Here is a 20,020-nt window from a genome sequence, read left to right as displayed (position 1 = left end):
ATGGAAACGCACGAGGAGTCGTATGTGATGGAAGTAGGTTACCCATGTCTCAGAGCCGTAAAGAAGGGTTGGCAGTACTACGGCCCTGTAGACACAGGTGTTTATTCCGCCAGACTCTGTTGTATAGTGTGCCAAAAAGCACTGTTTGCCTTGGCTAGTCGGTTATCGATTTCCTTGTCGAGCTTTGCATCTGAGGTGATAGTGCATCCCAGGTAGGTGAACTGGTGTACTGTCTTTAGCTCAGTTTCACCTATGGTGATGTGGGGAGGGTTGTACTCTTCCTGAGGAGCGGGCTGGTGGAGGACCTCTGTCTTTTTCATGCTGACCTCGAGTCCAAAGAGCTGGGCAGCCTTTGCGAAGCAGGATGTGAGATGCTGCAAGGCTCTTTCGGTATGGGCAACAAGGGCTGCATCATCGGCAAAGAGAAGGTCTCGAATCATATGCTCAAAAGTCTATGTGTGGGCTTGCAGCCTTCTGAGGTTGAACAAGCTGCCGCCAAGGCGATATCGGATATAGATCGCATTGTCGTTGTCGTCAAGGTCTTCGGTTGCATGTTTAAGCATCATGCTGAAGAAGATGCAGAACAGAGTCGGTGCTAAGACGCATCCCTGTTTCACGCCGTTGTTGATGAGGAAGGGTTCTGATAGGTTGTTGTTCACTCTGATTTGGCCGCTCTGATTCTCATGCAGCTGAATAATCATGTGGAGGAGTTTTGGGGGGCAGCCGAGGCGCTCCATAATCAGCCAAAGCCCTTCTCTGCTCACTGTATCGAATGCCTTGGTCAAGTCAACAAACGTAATATAAAGTCCCCTGTTCTGCTCTCGACATTTCTCTTGGAGTTGCCTGAGGACGAAAACCATGTCTGTTGTGCCCCTGTTTTCTCTGAAGCCACACTGGGTCTCTGGGAGATGGTCTTCCACGATAGCAGGTATCAGTCTGTGCAAGAGCACACGGGCAAGGATTTTACCTACGATAGAGAGCAGGGTGATTCCCCGGTAGTTTGAGCAGGCCGATCTTTTCCCCTTGTTTTTGTATAAGGCAATGATGACTGAGTCGCGGAGGTCCCGTGGGAGTTTTCCTTGCTCCCAACAACAGGCAAGGAGTTTATGGAGCTTGATGTGCAGTTCGGGACCTCCATATTTTCAGATCTCTGGAGGGATCCCATCAATTCCTGGGGCCTTGCCGCACCTCAAATGTCTAATGACCTCAGTGAGTTCCTCCATGGAAGGAGGTTCATCCAATCCCAATTTAGTTGGCAACTGAGGAATACGGAGTATTGCTGAGTCATGAATGGTACGGTCGATTCCGAACAGGGTCTGAAAATACTCTGACCAACGACTCAGGATGAATGTTACGTTCGTGAGGAGTACCTGACCATCTGCACTGCGCAGAGTACTCTGGACACGGTGTGTGGGGCCATACACTGACTTGAGGGCTTCATAGAAGCCCTTATAGTCACCAGTGTCTGCGCACTGTTGAGTTTTTATTGCGAGGTTGGACCACCACTCGTTTTGTATACCTCTGAGCTTTTGCTGGAGGATGCGGCAGCTATGACGGAAGGCTGCTCTCCTTAATGGGCAGGATGGTCGAGCCAGGTGGGTCCGATGGGCCGCTCTCTTTTCCGTTAATAGGTTATTTATTTCAATGTTGTTCTCATCAAACCAGTCCCGGTTCTTTTTGGTAGAGAATCCCAGGACCTCTTCAGATGTCTGCAGGATGGCTGTTTTCAGTTGACTCCAGAGTAGTCCATGTGAGGGGTCTATTTGGCTACTGTCGTTTTCAAATTTATTTTGCAAGCTTGCTTGGAAGACGGCTTTTACCTCGTCTGATTGTAGCCTGCTATGGTTGTACTTTTTTCTGGGTGGTCCTCCCTTCCTTGTTATGGGTTTAGGGCGTATTAGGATTCTGCAACGCACTAGGCGGTGATCAGTATGGCATTCTGCGCTGGGCATCACTCGGGTATGTAAGACGTCTCTGAGATCTCTTTGGCGAACTAGAATATAGTCTATGAGGTGCCAATGTCTGGACCGAGGATGCATCCAGGTTGTCTTTAACTTGTCCTTTTGCTGGAAGATGGTGTTGGAAATGGCAAGTTGCAGCTCCATGCAAATCTCCAGCAGTAAGTGCCCATTGTCGTTGCAGTTTCCGACGCCATGCCTGCCAAGACCACCCCTCCAGGCATCTGCGTCTTGGCCCCCTCTGGCGTTGAAGTCGCCAAGGATAATCATCTTGTCCGCTTGAGGAGTGCGCCGCAGGACATGGCGGAGCTCTGAGTAGAATCTGTCCTTTTCTTCAGATTTAGCTTGAAGAGTTGGGGCATACGCATTGAGAATCGTGGCATATTCCTTGTTCTTTAGTGGGAGGCGCAAAGACATAATGCGGTCAGAATGACCAGTTGGCAGGCTTTCTAGTATGGAAGCGATGGATGTTTTGATCATGAAGCCAACGCCTGAATGATTCCCCTCTGTTGCAGTCCTCCCTGATCAGAAGAGTGTGTATCCAGCGCCGTGTTCCTGAAGGCTGCCTTCCCCCGAAAAGCGAACCTCGCTAAGGGCAGCGATATCTATATCCAGTCTGGACAGTTCAAGTGCAATTAGAGCAGAGCGACGCTCTGACCTGTTGCTGTCGTCTTTGTCATGCATGGTTCTGATATTCCAGCATGCAAGTTTCAGTACTTTTGCACCCTTACAGGTGGGTGCATACCTTTCATTTCTTGTTGAGTTTCGACCTCATTAGGAGATGCCCGTTGACCGCGGCTAACCAACTGGGGTTGACGGAAATGAGCTTTTTGTTTAGGCCACCTTTTCTAGGCCCCTCTCCTTGTGGAGCAAGCAATGCTGTTCCTAGATAAGGCTGCTTGGTCATTCAGGGTGCTGCCGAGTGATGCTGTCATCTCCAGGTTCAACATCAGGCGACCAATATCCTGAATCGCCTGTATGCAGGAATCGGGACTGCGGCTTCCAGTGATCATCTTCCACCTGCCGTTTTCACCCCTTCCCATCGCTACAGGACTTGGTAGAGTTGTTAGCAAGTGAACTTGGACATGTCCTTCAAGCCTGTGCAGTGGAATTTTATGGTGATATGCAGCTTGCACGGTACTGGTCCCACCCATTACACCCGTGGTTCATCTGTCATGGCCCAGTAAAGTGGGACGGTGACAGCGAGGTCCTTGGGTCGTAGGTTTTATATCAGACTGTCCTTGTCCTGGAGCGGTTACCGGGATATGGCGCTTGGAGCCAACATGTGAGAGATTTAGGGATGAGTAGGGACCAGTGATGTGCGTCCACCCTATTTGAGGAGGGGTAGTACTTTTGATACATATATATATATACATATATATGTACATATATATGCATATATATACATATATATACATATACACACAAATATATATACATATATACACACACATATATATACGTATATACACACACATGTATACATATATACACACACATACACACACATATATATACATACACATATATATATATATATATATATATATATATATATATATATATATATATATATATATATAGAGAGAGAGAGAGAGAGAGAGAGAGAGAGAGAGAGACGCGAAGTTTTAACAGTTTCGGGGAACATTATGTGTAGTACAAAAATGTTATAAATTATATATTTGATAGTGCAAAATTAAACTGGCAATAATATCTGGATTTTAATGCTTTCTTTACTCTACAATTACCAAAGCCATTTTTGCGAAGTCTCAGGAATTATTTAAAAAAAGGAACTAGAGAAATGAGCGCCACTAAATTAACGCAAAAAGTATAATAATAAGCAGTTGCTCGGGTGTTTGGAGGTGTAAGTTGAGCAAAAAAAAAAAAAGTGGCAGTAGGAAGGCAGGCTCGAACCCGTACCGCAAAGGAGAGAAAAGAACGGGGGAAAAGCTTGACGTCTTTGCTGTTACCTATCTCTGAATACACTTTATGTAAAAATTTCAAATGTTTTGATTAGAAATTGTCTGAGTAATTTGGTAGAGACCGCAAAGGTCATTGTTTAAAACTTTGGTTCCTATTATGACCGCTTAACATTTATTGAGTTGGGCTCAAATCAAATTATTAAGTTAGGTCCATGTCCAAGGAACCTATATCTAAAATTTCAAGTGTTTAGACTCAAAATTGGCGGAGGAGTTTGGTAAAGTTATCAACGGTCAAATCGTTGAACTTTGACGCCTTAATAGATAAATTTCTGGCCGAAAACTGATTACAAAGATTTTTTCTAAATCTCAGTACCCTGTATATCAAATTTAGAGTCTGTAGACTTAAAAGACTTAAAATTGAGAGAGCTATTGCATAGGGAAATGTACACACACAGACACACACAGATACACACAGAGACACGTTCACTTTTATATATATATAGATATATAAATATGTATATATATTTTATTTATAAGTGAAAGGGTATGTTCGACTTAATTCACAGACAAAAACATCTAAGTGATGAATCTACAAATTTCTTGCAGGTAGGCGACTTAAAATTCCTATTTAGTAGATGGGGGAAGATTACTGAAAAACAGATGATTTGTTTCATTGTCAAATTACCTCATTAAAGACGGAGTAAGTTTTTCTTTTTTCATTATTCTTTTCTATTCGCTTGATATCTTAATTGATAGTGTGATTTTAAATAAAAATTTTCTTCATTGAACTCGTATGTCTAAGAGATTTTACTTTCATGATTTATATTACATCATGATTGTATAAACTTTAAGAGGTCAGTCGAACAAAAAAAAACTATACTCACATAAAATAAACTTTCGGTTATTCTGCTCGTTAAAAATAATATTCAACGAACAGAATATGTTTGCATCACTTTTATGTCACTTTATGAAGATGGGATACAAGATAAAACTTTACGCTGATAATCTTTATTTCAGGTTTAGTTCAAAATAAATAATTTTGATTTTAGTAAATTGCTTTAAAAAAGAAATAATAATCAAGAGAATTTTGCTGATTTCAATCTTATATTTATAGATCAACTTTCGCGAACATATCTGAATTTTCGACTTATTTTAGTGCCCTAAAATCCGTTTAAAATATTAAAGAAACATGAAACTTCTAGATATATTACTTCATGTCCAATACCGCAATCTTGCATTAATGTGCTTTTTTACAAGTATTGTAATTGAATGTGCGCTGCTGAATTCATATTTTCTCCTCTAGGACTGATAGATTTAGAATTCTCCCGTTTCCTGCTTCCTCGACTGTAGTAACCTGCTGAAGTTTTATATAATGTGAACAGAGATTTTATTGCTCAAACTCCCCACAGTCCCCTACTCGAAACGATCCCAAATAGTAGTGCTTTACATTCCAAGTGGAACTATGTTTGGTTTAGAATCAGAAAGTAAAAAAAAAAAATTAATCAAAATGAGAGACACCTAAGTTTAACCGACGAGCTTCCAACGTCATCTACGTTATCTGTTGCATAAACTAAAATAAACTGTATCTCATATTACCCACCCTTACGTCATGCAGTTGTATTTCAAATTTCATAATACTTGGTTAATCAGTTTGCGAGTTGATTCCACAAAACTTTATATACACATGTACACATATCTAACTTTAAATACGTAGCGTTGGCAAACGTACCCGTGACAAAGTTACGATAAGGATGCAATAGCAGTACAACGAAAACTTAGATTTGTATATGGTCAAAACGTGGATGCGTTTAGCTACAAATCTTCAAAGTAATGCCACCATCGAGTAATCTATACCAGTGCTGTTTTAGAAGTGGTTAAATAAGGAAATGTCACTAACATTAAGTGTTAGATTTTTTCACAAGTGAACTGAATGATGGTTGGATTATTTTATTTAATACTCATCATAGCATAAAAACATTTTTTACTTTTGAATGTTGTCTACATTTCTACAACTGATTTAGGGTATGTTTGCACTGCTGCATCAGGAAATTGCATCTGTTTTCTGCATCAGGTCAGGTTTTTAGTGCTAAGTTAATTTGAAAAAAAATCAGATTTTGTGAGAAAATCGATTACATTTTTTGTGGCAGCGCATATACTAAATTGTAAGAGAAAAACGTTTTGTCTAAAACATATTAAAAACTGAATGGTGAGAAATAATAAAGATAAATACACGTTGCTTCACTGTTTTTCAAGCTTCAAAGCTTGAACTTCCGTTGTTTTTAACTACTCAGCTTAGATTCCAACAATAGTCAGATATCATGACTTCGTCCTAATATCCGGATTTTATCTTTTTTAGATCCTGATGGAATCTCTTCCCCAGCTCGTAACTCATTGAACAAAGGTTTTCAGAAAACAGATCCACACGTGAAAGTAGGTAGTGCATCTTGTTGAAAGCAGTCAGCATATTGTTGACAAGACATTTAATAAAGTAAGCCGCAAAATTCTTTTTGTGTTTTTAATTGCAAATCAACTAACGCGGGAATTGTAGTTCTAGAAATGTCAAGAGAACTTCGAACTTAAGAATAAGTGTTTCTTTTTGGGAATGTGATCACAAAAATAGACTAGAAAAGATGACACAAATTGGAAACAGTAAATATTATGTATTACTTTGATTATTTATAATACTCTTTCTATTTTGGATTTTATTCTTCTAACGTCTCAACCGAAGTAACGACTGTATATAAGTTTAATCTACAGGGGTAGAATGCTCTTGTTCCGTCAATCACGAGCAAGTAAAAACTGAAATATTTCGTTATTTTATTCTTAATATACTCGTTGCCCTTTAACCTGAAATATACTGTCACTTCGACTTGATTATACTTAGAACCAATATATGTTACGCCACAGCCTCTTGTAAAGATGTAAGTTACATCGACTGAAACGTTATGAGATATCCGAGATGAGAACAGTAATACGAGTAATTCAATCGATGCAAATTATCAATACTGATCTTTAAAAATTTCGAAACAATACTAATTGGTTCAGAATTATAAGAGTTCAGATGCGGACATCATATATCTATAATTGGCTTAGAACATTGCTCCACTTTATTTTGATAGATCTACTACCGTATTTTCTTAAGTTTAAGTTTCGAATGAGTACAGCTGAAACCAAAGTTGTATTTTAAAGATTTTTTGCGAATATATATACTTTCATCAAACTTACATCTAATATAGCAACTCTAAAGCAATAAAGGATTTTGTTACTAGATAAAAATACAACGTGATGAAATAACATAATATATTCATTATTAGGAGTTTAAAGAAAATGTTTTTGTTAGTCAAAATTTCATCAAACAATTTTGGCAAATATAATATTCAAGCAATTAAAAACTTTTATCGTTCTAAGGAATTTAAATAATTTCTTCTCAATGAAGATAACTATGTCTATTATAAATAGGATTTTGAAGTTCGGTATTCTATCTGTAAGCATCGTTACTAGTGTAGCACGGCTTTGTTTAATGTTATGCTAATTATCATAGAAACAAAACGTTATTATGGCTTTTTAAACTACGTTCTTATTTCCGAATCTACATTTTAGCGCTGGTATATTCAAAAAGATAATTCGCCCCTAAATTAAAATTTCAAACAGAAAAAAGAAATTTATATAGGTGAGATGAAAATAAGTGTATATAATTCGAATAAAAATGAATTTTCGAAATAAATACATATATTATATAAAATTAAATGAATATATTTTAAATAAAAATGAATGCATGTATTTTAAATGAAATAAATAAAAATAAAAACGAATTTAAATAATTTTCGTTTGTCATAATTTCCTACCATATTAGCAATATTTTTAGTGAGTTCAGATGATCTTAAAGTCTTATATAAATGTTTTAATACTGTCTATACCACAGTTTCCCACACTTCAGGACACCATGAAGTCCCTGAGCATGGTAAAAGTTTTGTACAGAGCACCAACAAGATAATTTCTAAATTAAATATAAAAACATTAATTTCAAATTTTAACTTATACTTGTTCATTAGTTGTTCCTATTCGATATTTTACTATATTTTCGTGTTTACACCATCTTAGTTTATTTTTAATTAATTAAATTATTGCATTTTCTGTTAATTTATTTTTTATTTATATTTTTATAAACCACCGTGAAACTTTTTATACCTGTAGTAAAATCTCTTTCTAGTAACAATAGTTAATACTTAAATGTCTGCAACCATTTGAATTTTCTATATAAAGCCTTTGGTCCTCTTTAAAAAAGGTTTCTGGAGCCTTACGGTCTCATTCACGACGCGCCAAGGCTCCGTGGAACCCTCTTTGGGTAATCCTGGTCTATAAAATGTATTTGTTAAGACGATAAACTAAAAAGTCGACGAAGGTTTTGTTTCTGTTTTGAGGTGGCTTCCAATGCTAATAACGTAAGTATATATTCATATTGCACGATATGTTGAAATGAATAAATGAAAAACATATACTTAATAAGTAGATTAAAAGATTATGAATATAAATCAATAGATTTAGCTGACATCGATATCAAACACGCTATTATTAGTAAAGTAAAAGCGGATAAAAGTTTGATTTACTCAAAGGTTTTGAAAAAACAATAATATGATCCAAAAATGCGGACAAATATGGCGGGCGGATATTTTAGCCGAATGAGAACAGTAACTTAAAATCTTTAAGCGAAATAATAATTCAGAGATATTAAAAACTTCTATGCATGCACTCTATATCAGAAAAATAATCAACAGGTAATAATTTATTATTTTCGATGGCAGTTTCTTTTAAAAGCATATATATATATATATATATATATATATATCCGCATATAGCATATACATATATATATATACATATAGCATATATATAGCATATACATATATAGCATACTCATATATATATAGAATATATATAGCATATACATATATATATAGCATATATATAGCATATATATAGCATACATATATAGCATATACATATATATATAGCATATACATATATATAGTATACACATATATATATATAGCATATACATATATATAGAGCATATACATATATATATAGAATATATATTGCATATGCATATACATATAGCATATATATATAGCATATATATGTAGCATATATATATAGCATATGTATATGCTATATATATGTAGCATATATATTATATAAATATAACATATACTTATATATATAGCATATATGTATAGCACATACATATATATATAGCATATACATATATATATAGCATATGCTATATATATAGCATACATATATAGCATATATACATAGCATATGCATACATAGCATATACATATATATAGCATATATATGGCATATGCATATATAGCATGTATATAGCATATCCATATACAGCATGTATATAGCACACACATATATAGCATGTATATAGCACACACATATATAGCATGTATATAGCACACACATATATAGCATGTATATAGCACACACATATATATATAGCACATACACATATATATAGCATATACATATATATATAGCATATATATAGCATATACATATATATATAACATATATATATATAGCATATATATAGCATATATATATAGCATATACTATATATATAGAATATATATATATAGCATATATATAGCATATACATATATATATAGCATATACATATATATAACATATATATATAACATATATATATAGCATATATATATGCATATATAGCATATATATAGCATGTATCTAGAATATATATATAACATATCAATAGAATATATATAGCATATATGTAGAATATTTATAGCATATATAAAGCATATATATATATAGCATATGTATATATATAGCATATATATAGCATATATATATGGTATATATATAGCATATATATATATATTTATAGCATATATAGCATATATATATAGCATATATATATAGCATATATATAGCATATATAACATATATATATCATATATATAGCATATATATAGCATATATATATAGCATATATATAGCATATATATAGCATATGTGTATATATATAGCATATATATAGCATATATAGCATATATATAGCATATATATATATCATATATATATCATATATATATATAGCATATATATATATCATATATATATATGTATATAGCATATATATATATAGCATATCTCTAGCATACATAAATATATAGCATATATATATAGCATATGCATATATAGCATATATATATAGCATATATATATAGCATATATATATATAGCATATATATATATATAGCATATATATATATCACATATATTTATAGCACATATATATATATATGTATATGTATATAGCATATAGTAGGATAGAATGGGCTCTGTAATAATAAATACGAAACCTACATGAATTATATTATGTTGAAGCGTATTTTAAGACTGGACAAGGCGAAGCGCTTCCTTAGTACATGCGCAATAAACTACATAAATACTATATAATAAGTATAACTTTTTGGTAGGATCCAAGTCGGTACATGGATGATAATACTTTCTATTCATTAAAGCATCTACAAAAGGCATATTGCGTTAATAAATAATATACTTGAATGATATAGCGCAATATGGAGTCTAGTTAAAATATATTTAACTAGCTCATCACGGATTTCATTATTCCGGCGAAAACAAGAAATTGTATTGACCGAATAAGAGGATTAAAATTAAAAGCTATTTTTGGAATTCGTGTATATTAACTGACGCAGGCGCAGACGATGAAACGTAACTACTTAATACGCATGCGTCATATGCTTGACGAAGATTATTCGATTAAACACGGATACGCAATTTTCTTTGAATTTATTGATTACTTTTATTTTCGGTGTCGTGACACGTTTGTTTCTTTATTTATTTCAAGAACTGATAATAGAATACTAGTAAGGTGAATGAATTATAGTTAACTGTCTTTGTTTGTCAATTTGAGCACATTGGTAGTAATACGAGGGGTGTGCAATAAGTAATACCCCTGACCCACTTCCCATAGCAGTAGAGCAACGAAACTTGGCACAGTTATTAGTCTTTCTTTACATATGAACAACCCATAGTTATGCATTTCTCCCATCGTTTGATGCAGCTCTGGAGACCGTTTTTGTAGAACACCCCAGGTTGGTCATCCAATCACGACGTGACTTCAGAAATCAAGACTGCATCATCTGGGAAATGCTTTCCTTTCAAAAACAACTTCATAGTTGGGAAAAGGTGAAAGGCAGAGAGTGCAAGGTCAGGAGAGTAGGGAGGATGGGAGAGGATTTCATAACTACACGCCCGTGCTTCTGATCTGGCGACATGCGAGTTGTGGATCGGAGCGTTGTCCTGCAGGAGGAGGGTACCTTTGTTGATCTTGTATATCTTGGGCTATTTGACGAATAGTAATGCGCCGATCTTCCAAAATGGCAGCCTCAACTTGACGGACAGATGCCTCATCAATGGCAGAAGGGGGGGGCGATCAGGTCTGGGAACTGTTTCCACAGACTTCCGGCCATGTTATAATTCACGATGCCAGCGTTTTACAAGGTCATATGATGGGGCATTATCACCATAAGTTTCTTTCATTTCATCATAAGTCTCTTGTGGTGTGCGTCCTTTCAAATACAAAAAACCGGATAAATGCTCGACATTCAACAGGCTCCATTTCACACCTGACTCAGTTCAAACACCTGTAAAACAGAAACCGCAATTAGTTCAGAGCTGTAATTTACCACATAACCCGTAGATATATAAATCATTGCACATGCAAAATTTCAACTAGATCAGACAACTAGACGTGGGTCAGGGGCATTACTTATTGCACGCCCCTCGTATTATTATCTATTTGCAGACTAAGCGACCCAGAAGTTTGTAATATTGTCGGAGCTACTTGGAAGTTAACATTTTTAAATCTGAAAACAACCCAATAAAAGTTCGTTTGTGTGCACATGTCTCAGCGCATTATTTCAGGATTATCTCTAATAATTTAATAATTTTAAATATATATTATTCACCTTATCGTGATATAAAAACGTTATTTCTGAGATATTAGCAAAGGCGATGATCATACTTTCACACATTGATGTTTGGTTTCAGTTGGAATTAAAAGTTAAGAGAGTGAGCAAGCATAGTTTACGAGAACATCATGTTGTACACCTAGAATGCATAGTTTATATGTAACAACACTGAAGAGCTGTGATACGGCATAGCTATCTATGGAGCACAGCATTTCACTCGCTGAACTCTCTCGTGAAGAAATCATTAAGTGCCGCGTAGTATAATAGTATCTTTATAAACATACTGAGTACTCTAGGCAGTCAGTAATGCGAATATTAACATACATCAGCATTATAACTTCTTTTACCTCGTAGTGAACGTAATAGCGCAATGTTAATAGGTTTTTATTGCTAACAAAACGGTCAGATTTGGAATCTCACGTCGTGATGTTTCAAAACAGTTGCCTGTGGATGACTATATATATATATATATATATATATATATATATATATATATATATATATATATATATATATAACATGGTCTACACAAATCAATGCATGATTCGGTACTACAGTGTACTGCGCCAGACCACAAGTTCTTAATGAAACAAATCGTCTACAAAAAGCAAATCAGGTCTCAAAATTTCAGAGTGTCAAATTTTGTAATTAGTGAAAATCTGATATATAACATAGTTAAATTAATAACAGTGGGGGAGTGAGATTTCAAAAAGTATGTCACTGTTTTTGTATAACCACAACTGTTAATAAATTCCTGTTTAACTATTCCACTATGTAACCAATTTCAGCTTTGATATCAACCAAGTGTTTGTTTCATGACACACAAAAAAATTTAACCCGTATCTGCAGGTGGCCATTGGGATTTGATGAACAGCGATTCCTTAGGAAAAAAGACTAAGACAAAAAAGTTTTTAAATTACTCATTCAATCTTCAATGTTAATTATTAAGTAAGTAGTATTATACAATTTTTGTTATTCACTTTTATTCGAATGAAATCCCTTGGTTTTCGCACAGGTTCAATGTCTCAATATAATGAATCACGATCTTTCTCAAGTTTTTAAACCAGCTCACATGTTCTCTCAAACGCCAACTCGAACGATGAATTCTCGGCTAACATCCCAACAATATTCTAAGGTATTTGTACATTGCTGCAAGAAATACAAACTAAAACTGACAAAATATATAACTATCAAGTCTCGTGGGAACTCGACGAAATGAGAAATATATTTAATCAACAAATGTTTTGATGAAGCTGATATTTTTCTGTATAATTCAAAAAAGAGTTGGGGGCAGAAAAACTAATAACACGCCACACATGTGAGTTTATTAACGCTTCTACGAAAATAATATCTATTGTAGTTTAAATATTTAAAACTGACTCAAATATGATTAATAAGTACGAATAAATACTTAGAAAATAATACTGTGCTACATAACACAAACAATAAAACCACAAGAGACAATCTTTAATTTATTCCTTCAGTTCAGTACCTCTTGGAAGACGATGTTCTTTTTCTTGTCCCTGCTTCTTTCGAATGTTCCCTTTTGTACGTAACGATTCGCTGAATTTTTTCTTCGGTGAAAAATCGTTTCACGTCGAAATTATTACGATTTCCTTTTTCATATCATTATAACAATGATAATATATTTTAATATTTGAAAACGAGGTTCAAAGGGAGGTTACTCTCATGTTTATTGAGGATTTTAAAGTTCAATTTTGCGAATTAGGTCTTTTAAAGCCGTATGTCCTTCAAAGCATTTTTTTTTCAAAACGTAACGTACGGACCAACTAAGGAGGGAACAACAGGTATATTATACAGATAGCATAAAATTAATAAACTTAAAACTCATTTTCTTTAATTCATCGCGGAATTTCTATATGTACCTTAATTTAAAATGCATCTTTAATGGTCACGTGATAGCAGATTGGCCGGAATGAATTGATCTACAACCAGTCATTTCAATCCAATTCATATCAATTCATATACACAAAAGTTGCTTTGTTTGCCACCCATAAACAATTTGAATTGAAGAATCAGCTGCCTCTCGTAAGAATTACTATCATAAATCCATTACACTCCACATGGAATGCAGTGAACGAAAGAAATGAAGTCTATATTGATTATTGGCGATGCATTTGTAGTCATGGGTAGTCGTCGATTTCGCATTTCGATCGCATTAAAATCTATAACTTGCAGAGAATTCTGCTTAACTCGTGAACCCATCAGAATAAAACCGATGTGTTATGTATTTTATATTATGATGCGTACGTACGGTTGATTCTAACGACATCCCAAATCTTGAATTCTTCAGGACAGGTTGTGCATAAAATTAAACTAATGACTACTAATCGGCATTATTTAGTGACTTAATTCAATTTAAACGGGATTTGCTATTTAATCGAGCGTTTTCGAGTAAAGAACACAGCAAAGATTATCGCCCACATTATTTCGACAGAGTCAAAAACGTATCGACATAGTCAATATCATACATGTCATACATTAGTCAAAACAGGAATAAAAAAAAATGAATTTTGATATCAAAATCTATATATAATATATATATATCAAAATCTATATATATCAGTACAAGAGATACATAAATTTAATAATTTTGATTTTTTTTTAATTATGGATCATCCTAACATGTTTTTGTGATATAACTTTCGTTCATTATATTCTATTCTTATTCGTAAACAGATATAGGAACAATATTCAACTGCGTTAAAATCCCTAACAAAATAATTTAATAATTCTTTGAAATATATATAAAGCATTACCGAAAAAATGGCATATTTTTCTAAAGATAAATTAGGTTTCCCCAAAACACTATATAGCATTATTTAGAGAAGACTATCAAACTGAAGAGATTACACGTGATCCTATGGTAAATTTTGAAAAATTCTTTGAAAAATCCCCGGAAAACGATCTAGATTAAGATACCCCTTTTATATGAAAAATAAAAAAATAAAAAGTAAACAAATTAATAAAAAAGTAAACGAATAAGTAAATTAAAATAACAAAAAAATAAAAATACAATGTCGTGCATATATTATGGTTGAAAGAACCATAACAATGTACTAGCATGGATTAAATAAAGCGTTTAGTTTGAATGTTTTTTTACAGATCTTAAACTCTACGTGACGCATCCAAGAAGGTTGAGTTTAAATTGATCGAATAGTTGAGAAAATAGTATCCAAGATAAGAACACTAGTCCGAATAACAAAAATAATTGCTTTATCAGTTTCTAATTAACCGAAGAAAGCTATTCCATGTTGCTGACAATTAGTATAATATTAATTGTAGAATTAAATAGTTTCTCAACCAAAGACGAAATTGCTAAAATTAGGATGACCAATTAAGACAACTATTCCAATTTGTTGTAAATGCCATAATGTCGACTGATTGATCCATTTTCATCACATCGCGGTTTATTATTTATTGATCCGTTGTCATCACGTTGCGGTTTATTATTTATTGATCCGTTGTCATCACGTTGCGGTTTATTATAAAACTGACAAAATTTTTTTCATTGTCACATTTTGTAGCTGCTTGTCCTGATCGATGAAGTATACGGCCTTGGGTTTGGCAAATGTATTTTTTCTTCAATTATAAATGCGGCATACGATATCCGTCATTTCTTTAAACCTATCGATCTGAGAAGGTGGCCCATTCAAATGGAGTCATTTGATTTCCGTCCATTTTTCTACAAACGCGGCCATCCATTATAAAAACCAACACAAAACTTTGAAAATATGAAGAGATTGTTAATACTTTTATATAATTAATCATTACTAAAATCATTTCGTTTCCTATTTTTCTATTGCTGTCATCCCAGAAACCATAAGTTTTTGCTTTTTCGATGGCAATAAGATCTTCTATCTAAGATTGATTGCTTAGTCAACAGAAACAAATTGTCTTCGTGATAACAAAGCCCATCAAAAAGTAAATTAAACTGACAAACCTAGTTTCCAGAAATAATTTGTTCTTTTTAAATGTACGTATATTGACATTCATTTATTTGGTTCAGAATAATCTATTCTTCACGTGATGAACCCCTATCTTTTTGTTTGCTGTCATGGAACAACTTAAATTAAAACTTTATGTTAAAAGCAAACAATAAAATATATAAACAGTAAACCAATGATAGTATTTATTTTATATTGGTGTTATCACAACAATAACATGGATATATATATATTATTTTTATTTTTATAGTGATTGCTGAGAATGCAGTTAGGATATTCGAAGTTCCTATCCGTCGCGGTAACCACCTAATGAATGCCAGAGGAATAGTTGGCCGAGACGTCGTGAAAAAAAACAACAACAACAAATAAAAGAGATGAGAATAATAGTCGGAAATAAAAATAAAATTAATGTATATAATGCTCATCTCAAAAATGAATTTCCAGTTAAGGAATAATATATATACCAATCGGTACGAACCCGACTAAGGAAAATCAGATAATAAATAAATGTGGATTTATAAGATCAAAGAATCCAATCTTGCTCGCCCTTCGGGGCCCGTTGATAGAAACGTTGAATCTCTACGGTTCCAGATGGACATTGTCTGAAGATAGCGGTTTCAATCCTACCCAAAGCGTGCCAGAGGTTTACTAGGCCAAAACGTGGTGAGATGACAACAACTACGGATGGCAGTGATTGCTGAGAATGCAGTTAGGAGATACGAAGTTCCTATCCGTCGCGGTTACCACCTGACGAAGGCCAGAGGAATAGTTGGTCGAAACGTTGTGAAAAAAAAACAACAACTAATAAAACAGATGAGAATAATAGTCCGAAATAAAAATAAAATTAATATACTTCGTGTTTGTCTCGCAAACAAAAGTCGAACAAATACAAAACTTTATGACTCGGTTAGAGAGTAAACAATCCCGATTATGATACGATTTACTTTCGCAATGGCGTCTTTGTAAAAACCTTTTTTTGTTACGAAAGCTATATATTTCCTCGTAGAATTGGTTCAATCAATAAAAGAAATCATGGCCAGCGGTCAGTCCGATTATATCTCTTATTCACGCACTTGTTTACGAAACTGAATACGCGCGTATGTGAACCAAGATTAACGTTTGCCGATACTTATTAAATCTATCTTTGTTGGGCAAAATTATATTATGTTAGCAGTAGACACAGCTTTGCTAAACGAAATTACAAATAAACACACGAAAACAGCATCTGTTACTGATGGAGATTTGGTATCAGTTTGGCTGAAGCTAAAACGATGATATTACCTCTATATTTGAATTTAGAAAAATATCTGCCTGTCAATGTTTAATTCAGTTGACTATAATATTTTTACTGATGCACGATATAATTCAGTGCTCATTTCTCGGAATGGGTGCTCAATTCTTGGATGTCCTGTAAGTTCGTCATAATAGCATCCTGCGTGGAATTATAATCTTCTTTAAGGATAGTGTAGTATATATTGGTTTGTCATTTATGCTATATACATAAGCTACCAAACTGAGTATGCATCAGTTTACAAACGTACTTGGAGAGTAAATTCTAATTGTGTTCAATCACCATTAAACAGATGCCAACTCGATTTTAATATTAAATTAAAAAAAAATCATCAAACTCGTAGTGGACCAACTATATACTTGAATACGCAATACATTTTAATGCGAAGATAAGTTTTAATGTGAATAATCTAGCAACCATAAATAAACACTGAATGAAAGTAATTAAAAAAATTTGATCAGATCCTTCAGCATTCCTGAGTAAGAACGCTACAAGCTTTGGTTATAAAGCACATGCCTTTTCAGAGAAATAACGTCTCCGTAGTAAGTCGCATTGTCCGGCAAATGTTTTTTGAGAGTGACTAAATCATTTCTAGCCCAGCTAGAAAGCTAGGACTAAAGCGATTGATGCCTAGCAATTTGTGATGTGACACATGGCCAGGAGTTAATGACGGAGTTCATCTCATTTAGAATGGAAACACCTTGTACATGAACATGAGTAGCCTTCGTCAGACTCATTGAAGAAGGCTCCTCAAACTAATGCCATTAAACCAATCTGCCCCCTAAGAACAGACGTAGGAGGGTGACCCATTTAATACTTCTAAACGGCAAAGGAATGCGTGAGAGAATGGCCTCCTTACATCGATCAAACATTCTCTGTCCGAAAACCAAGTCACCTAGGATAAAAATGAAAACATCAGCAGGTAACACGGTATATGCATTACACACTTGCGGTCACTATTTCATTATCCAAAGATTCAAATTCCAATGCTGTAGTCAACAGTGACATTATTCATTATCACACATCTTCAAACATAAATTCAACCCGAATAAAATCACCATCGAGAACTAATCAGGCTATGACAGTTTAGAGTGCTAAACTGCTATCCAAAACAACTTCAAAACAACTGAGGCGATATTGGTTAAGTTTGGGTTTCAAATTAGAAATATGTTTGAAGCCAAATGTCTCGTCCCGCAAGTGCCACTTTCATTCATTATAAAATGATTTCAATTTTGAATTAAGATAAATCTATAAAAATAGCCCCAAATTAATTATAAAATAGATAAAATTAAATTTGGAAATGCTCATTGTTTTCTTTGTAGCAAGTTTTGAAAAGGATAATATTTTGCACTCGTCTGGCGTTTGTTCAGCCTGAGTGATGTAGTGTTCATAGGAAACCTGAGAAATATCGCAACCGAAATTAGATCTCATTCCTCCAGAGGCAAATTGGAATCACAAGCTTCAATCATTTCTGAAAAAAGTATTTATTTGAGAAAGGGAAACTTTATGTATTTTCATTCAGAATTGCGAATTTAATTAAAAAAACTTTTTTGAGGTGTTGATTCCTTAAGGTATGAAAGAGTGGCAGAAAAAATAACTGGAAAAAGAAGTGGAAGGAATTAAAGTCATATATGCGAAGAGAATATTCAAAATGTTGAAATGGGTTTCAGAAAACAAATATTAAAAGGAAGTGATGAAGAGGAAGAGGCTGAACTTGTTTAATGGCCATAGAGAGGGAGATTAGAAGAATGGCGTGAAAGAGAGGAGAAGATGAGAGAAAAGTATTCGGAGATGAGAAGGGACATATAGTTGTGAATAAATAGAAAAATAAAGTAAATAAGGGAATCAAAGAAAGATGAGAAATACAATTAACAGATAAAAAAGATGCGATGATATTTGTATAATACGATTAGTGCGAATAGAGTTGGACAAAATACGAAATGAAGGATAAGAGAGAACAATGTTATCCAATGGAGAAGAAGAAGAAGAAGAAGAAGAAGAAGAAAAGAAAAAGAGAAGGAGAGAGATTAAGGAAGAATAGAAAAGGAGAAATGAAGAAACAATGGGTCAAATGATGAAAACTTGGAAAAAATAATGAATACATTAGGAACAAGACAACTAGGTAGAATTAAGATACGCAGCGGCGATTAAAAAGAATGAAAGTAGGCACAGAAATGAAAAAGTAAATAGAGATTCATATTGAAATATAAATAGAAAGAAAATGAAGAAAAAGGGAGGTAACACAATTGTGTTCGCATTGAATCCATCAACTATGCACGGTTGTCAAAGAGTTAGCAAGAGAACAGTTCAGCCATCTTGACTATTCAACCAACTTTCCCAGTTGCTCCCAGTTTTAATCCCGTTTGCACGACTGCTCTTCTTTATTTGATGCTTTGCAGATTCAAACCGAGATAGACTTGATAAATGATAACACATATAGGTTACCCATTTAGAGTAGAGTGATATATCCATTTATTCTTTAAAATATCTACTAACTATAACACACATACATATATACCCACGTTATCATTTATTGCTTGTTTGTATTTACTTCAATAGTACTTGAGTGGAGCTAGGTAGTAAGTTATTACAATATATATGGCAATTAAGCTACATACAAATTGGCGCATTTCATCTCACGAGAAGGAAAAGCAGAAACGTCTGTATAACTCAATTATATATATATATATTGATAGTTTATGTATATATATACATATATATACATACACATACATATACATACATATATACATATACATACATATATATACATACATATATACACATATACATACACATACATATATACATATACATGCATATATACATATATATGCATATATAT

At 33.8% G+C, this 20,020-nt stretch overlaps 4 protein-coding genes across 4 annotated transcripts in view; all 4 read right to left on the bottom strand.

The window, feature by feature from the left end:
- LOC145259891 (BAI1-associated protein 3-like) overlaps positions 1 to 20,020 on the bottom strand; it is a 2,054,292-nt gene that overhangs the window by 1,139,427 nt on the left and 894,845 nt on the right. The gene's annotated exons all lie outside the window — the stretch shown is intronic.
- LOC145259649 (uncharacterized) lies at positions 102 to 440 on the bottom strand. The gene has a single exon (XM_080117305.1). It carries the CDS (start codon positions 438 to 440, stop codon positions 102 to 104), a length of 339 nt encoding a protein of 112 aa, XP_079973431.1.
- LOC145259648 (uncharacterized) lies at positions 453 to 860 on the bottom strand. Its single transcript, XM_080117304.1, has one exon. The coding sequence runs from the start codon at positions 858 to 860 to the stop codon at positions 453 to 455; it is 408 nt and encodes a 135-aa protein (XP_079973430.1).
- Positions 1,143 to 2,438, bottom strand: LOC145259646 (uncharacterized). Its single transcript, XM_080117303.1, has one exon. It carries the CDS (start codon positions 2,436 to 2,438, stop codon positions 1,143 to 1,145), a length of 1,296 nt encoding a protein of 431 aa, XP_079973429.1.

Source organism: Euprymna scolopes, chromosome 35, assembly GCF_053919585.1.
Source record: "Euprymna scolopes isolate OS-2025 chromosome 35, ASM5391958v1, whole genome shotgun sequence".
In the NCBI taxonomy this organism is placed as follows: Eukaryota; Metazoa; Mollusca; class Cephalopoda; order Sepiida; family Sepiolidae; genus Euprymna; species Euprymna scolopes.
This window is presented reverse-complemented; position numbering and strand designations above follow the sequence as displayed.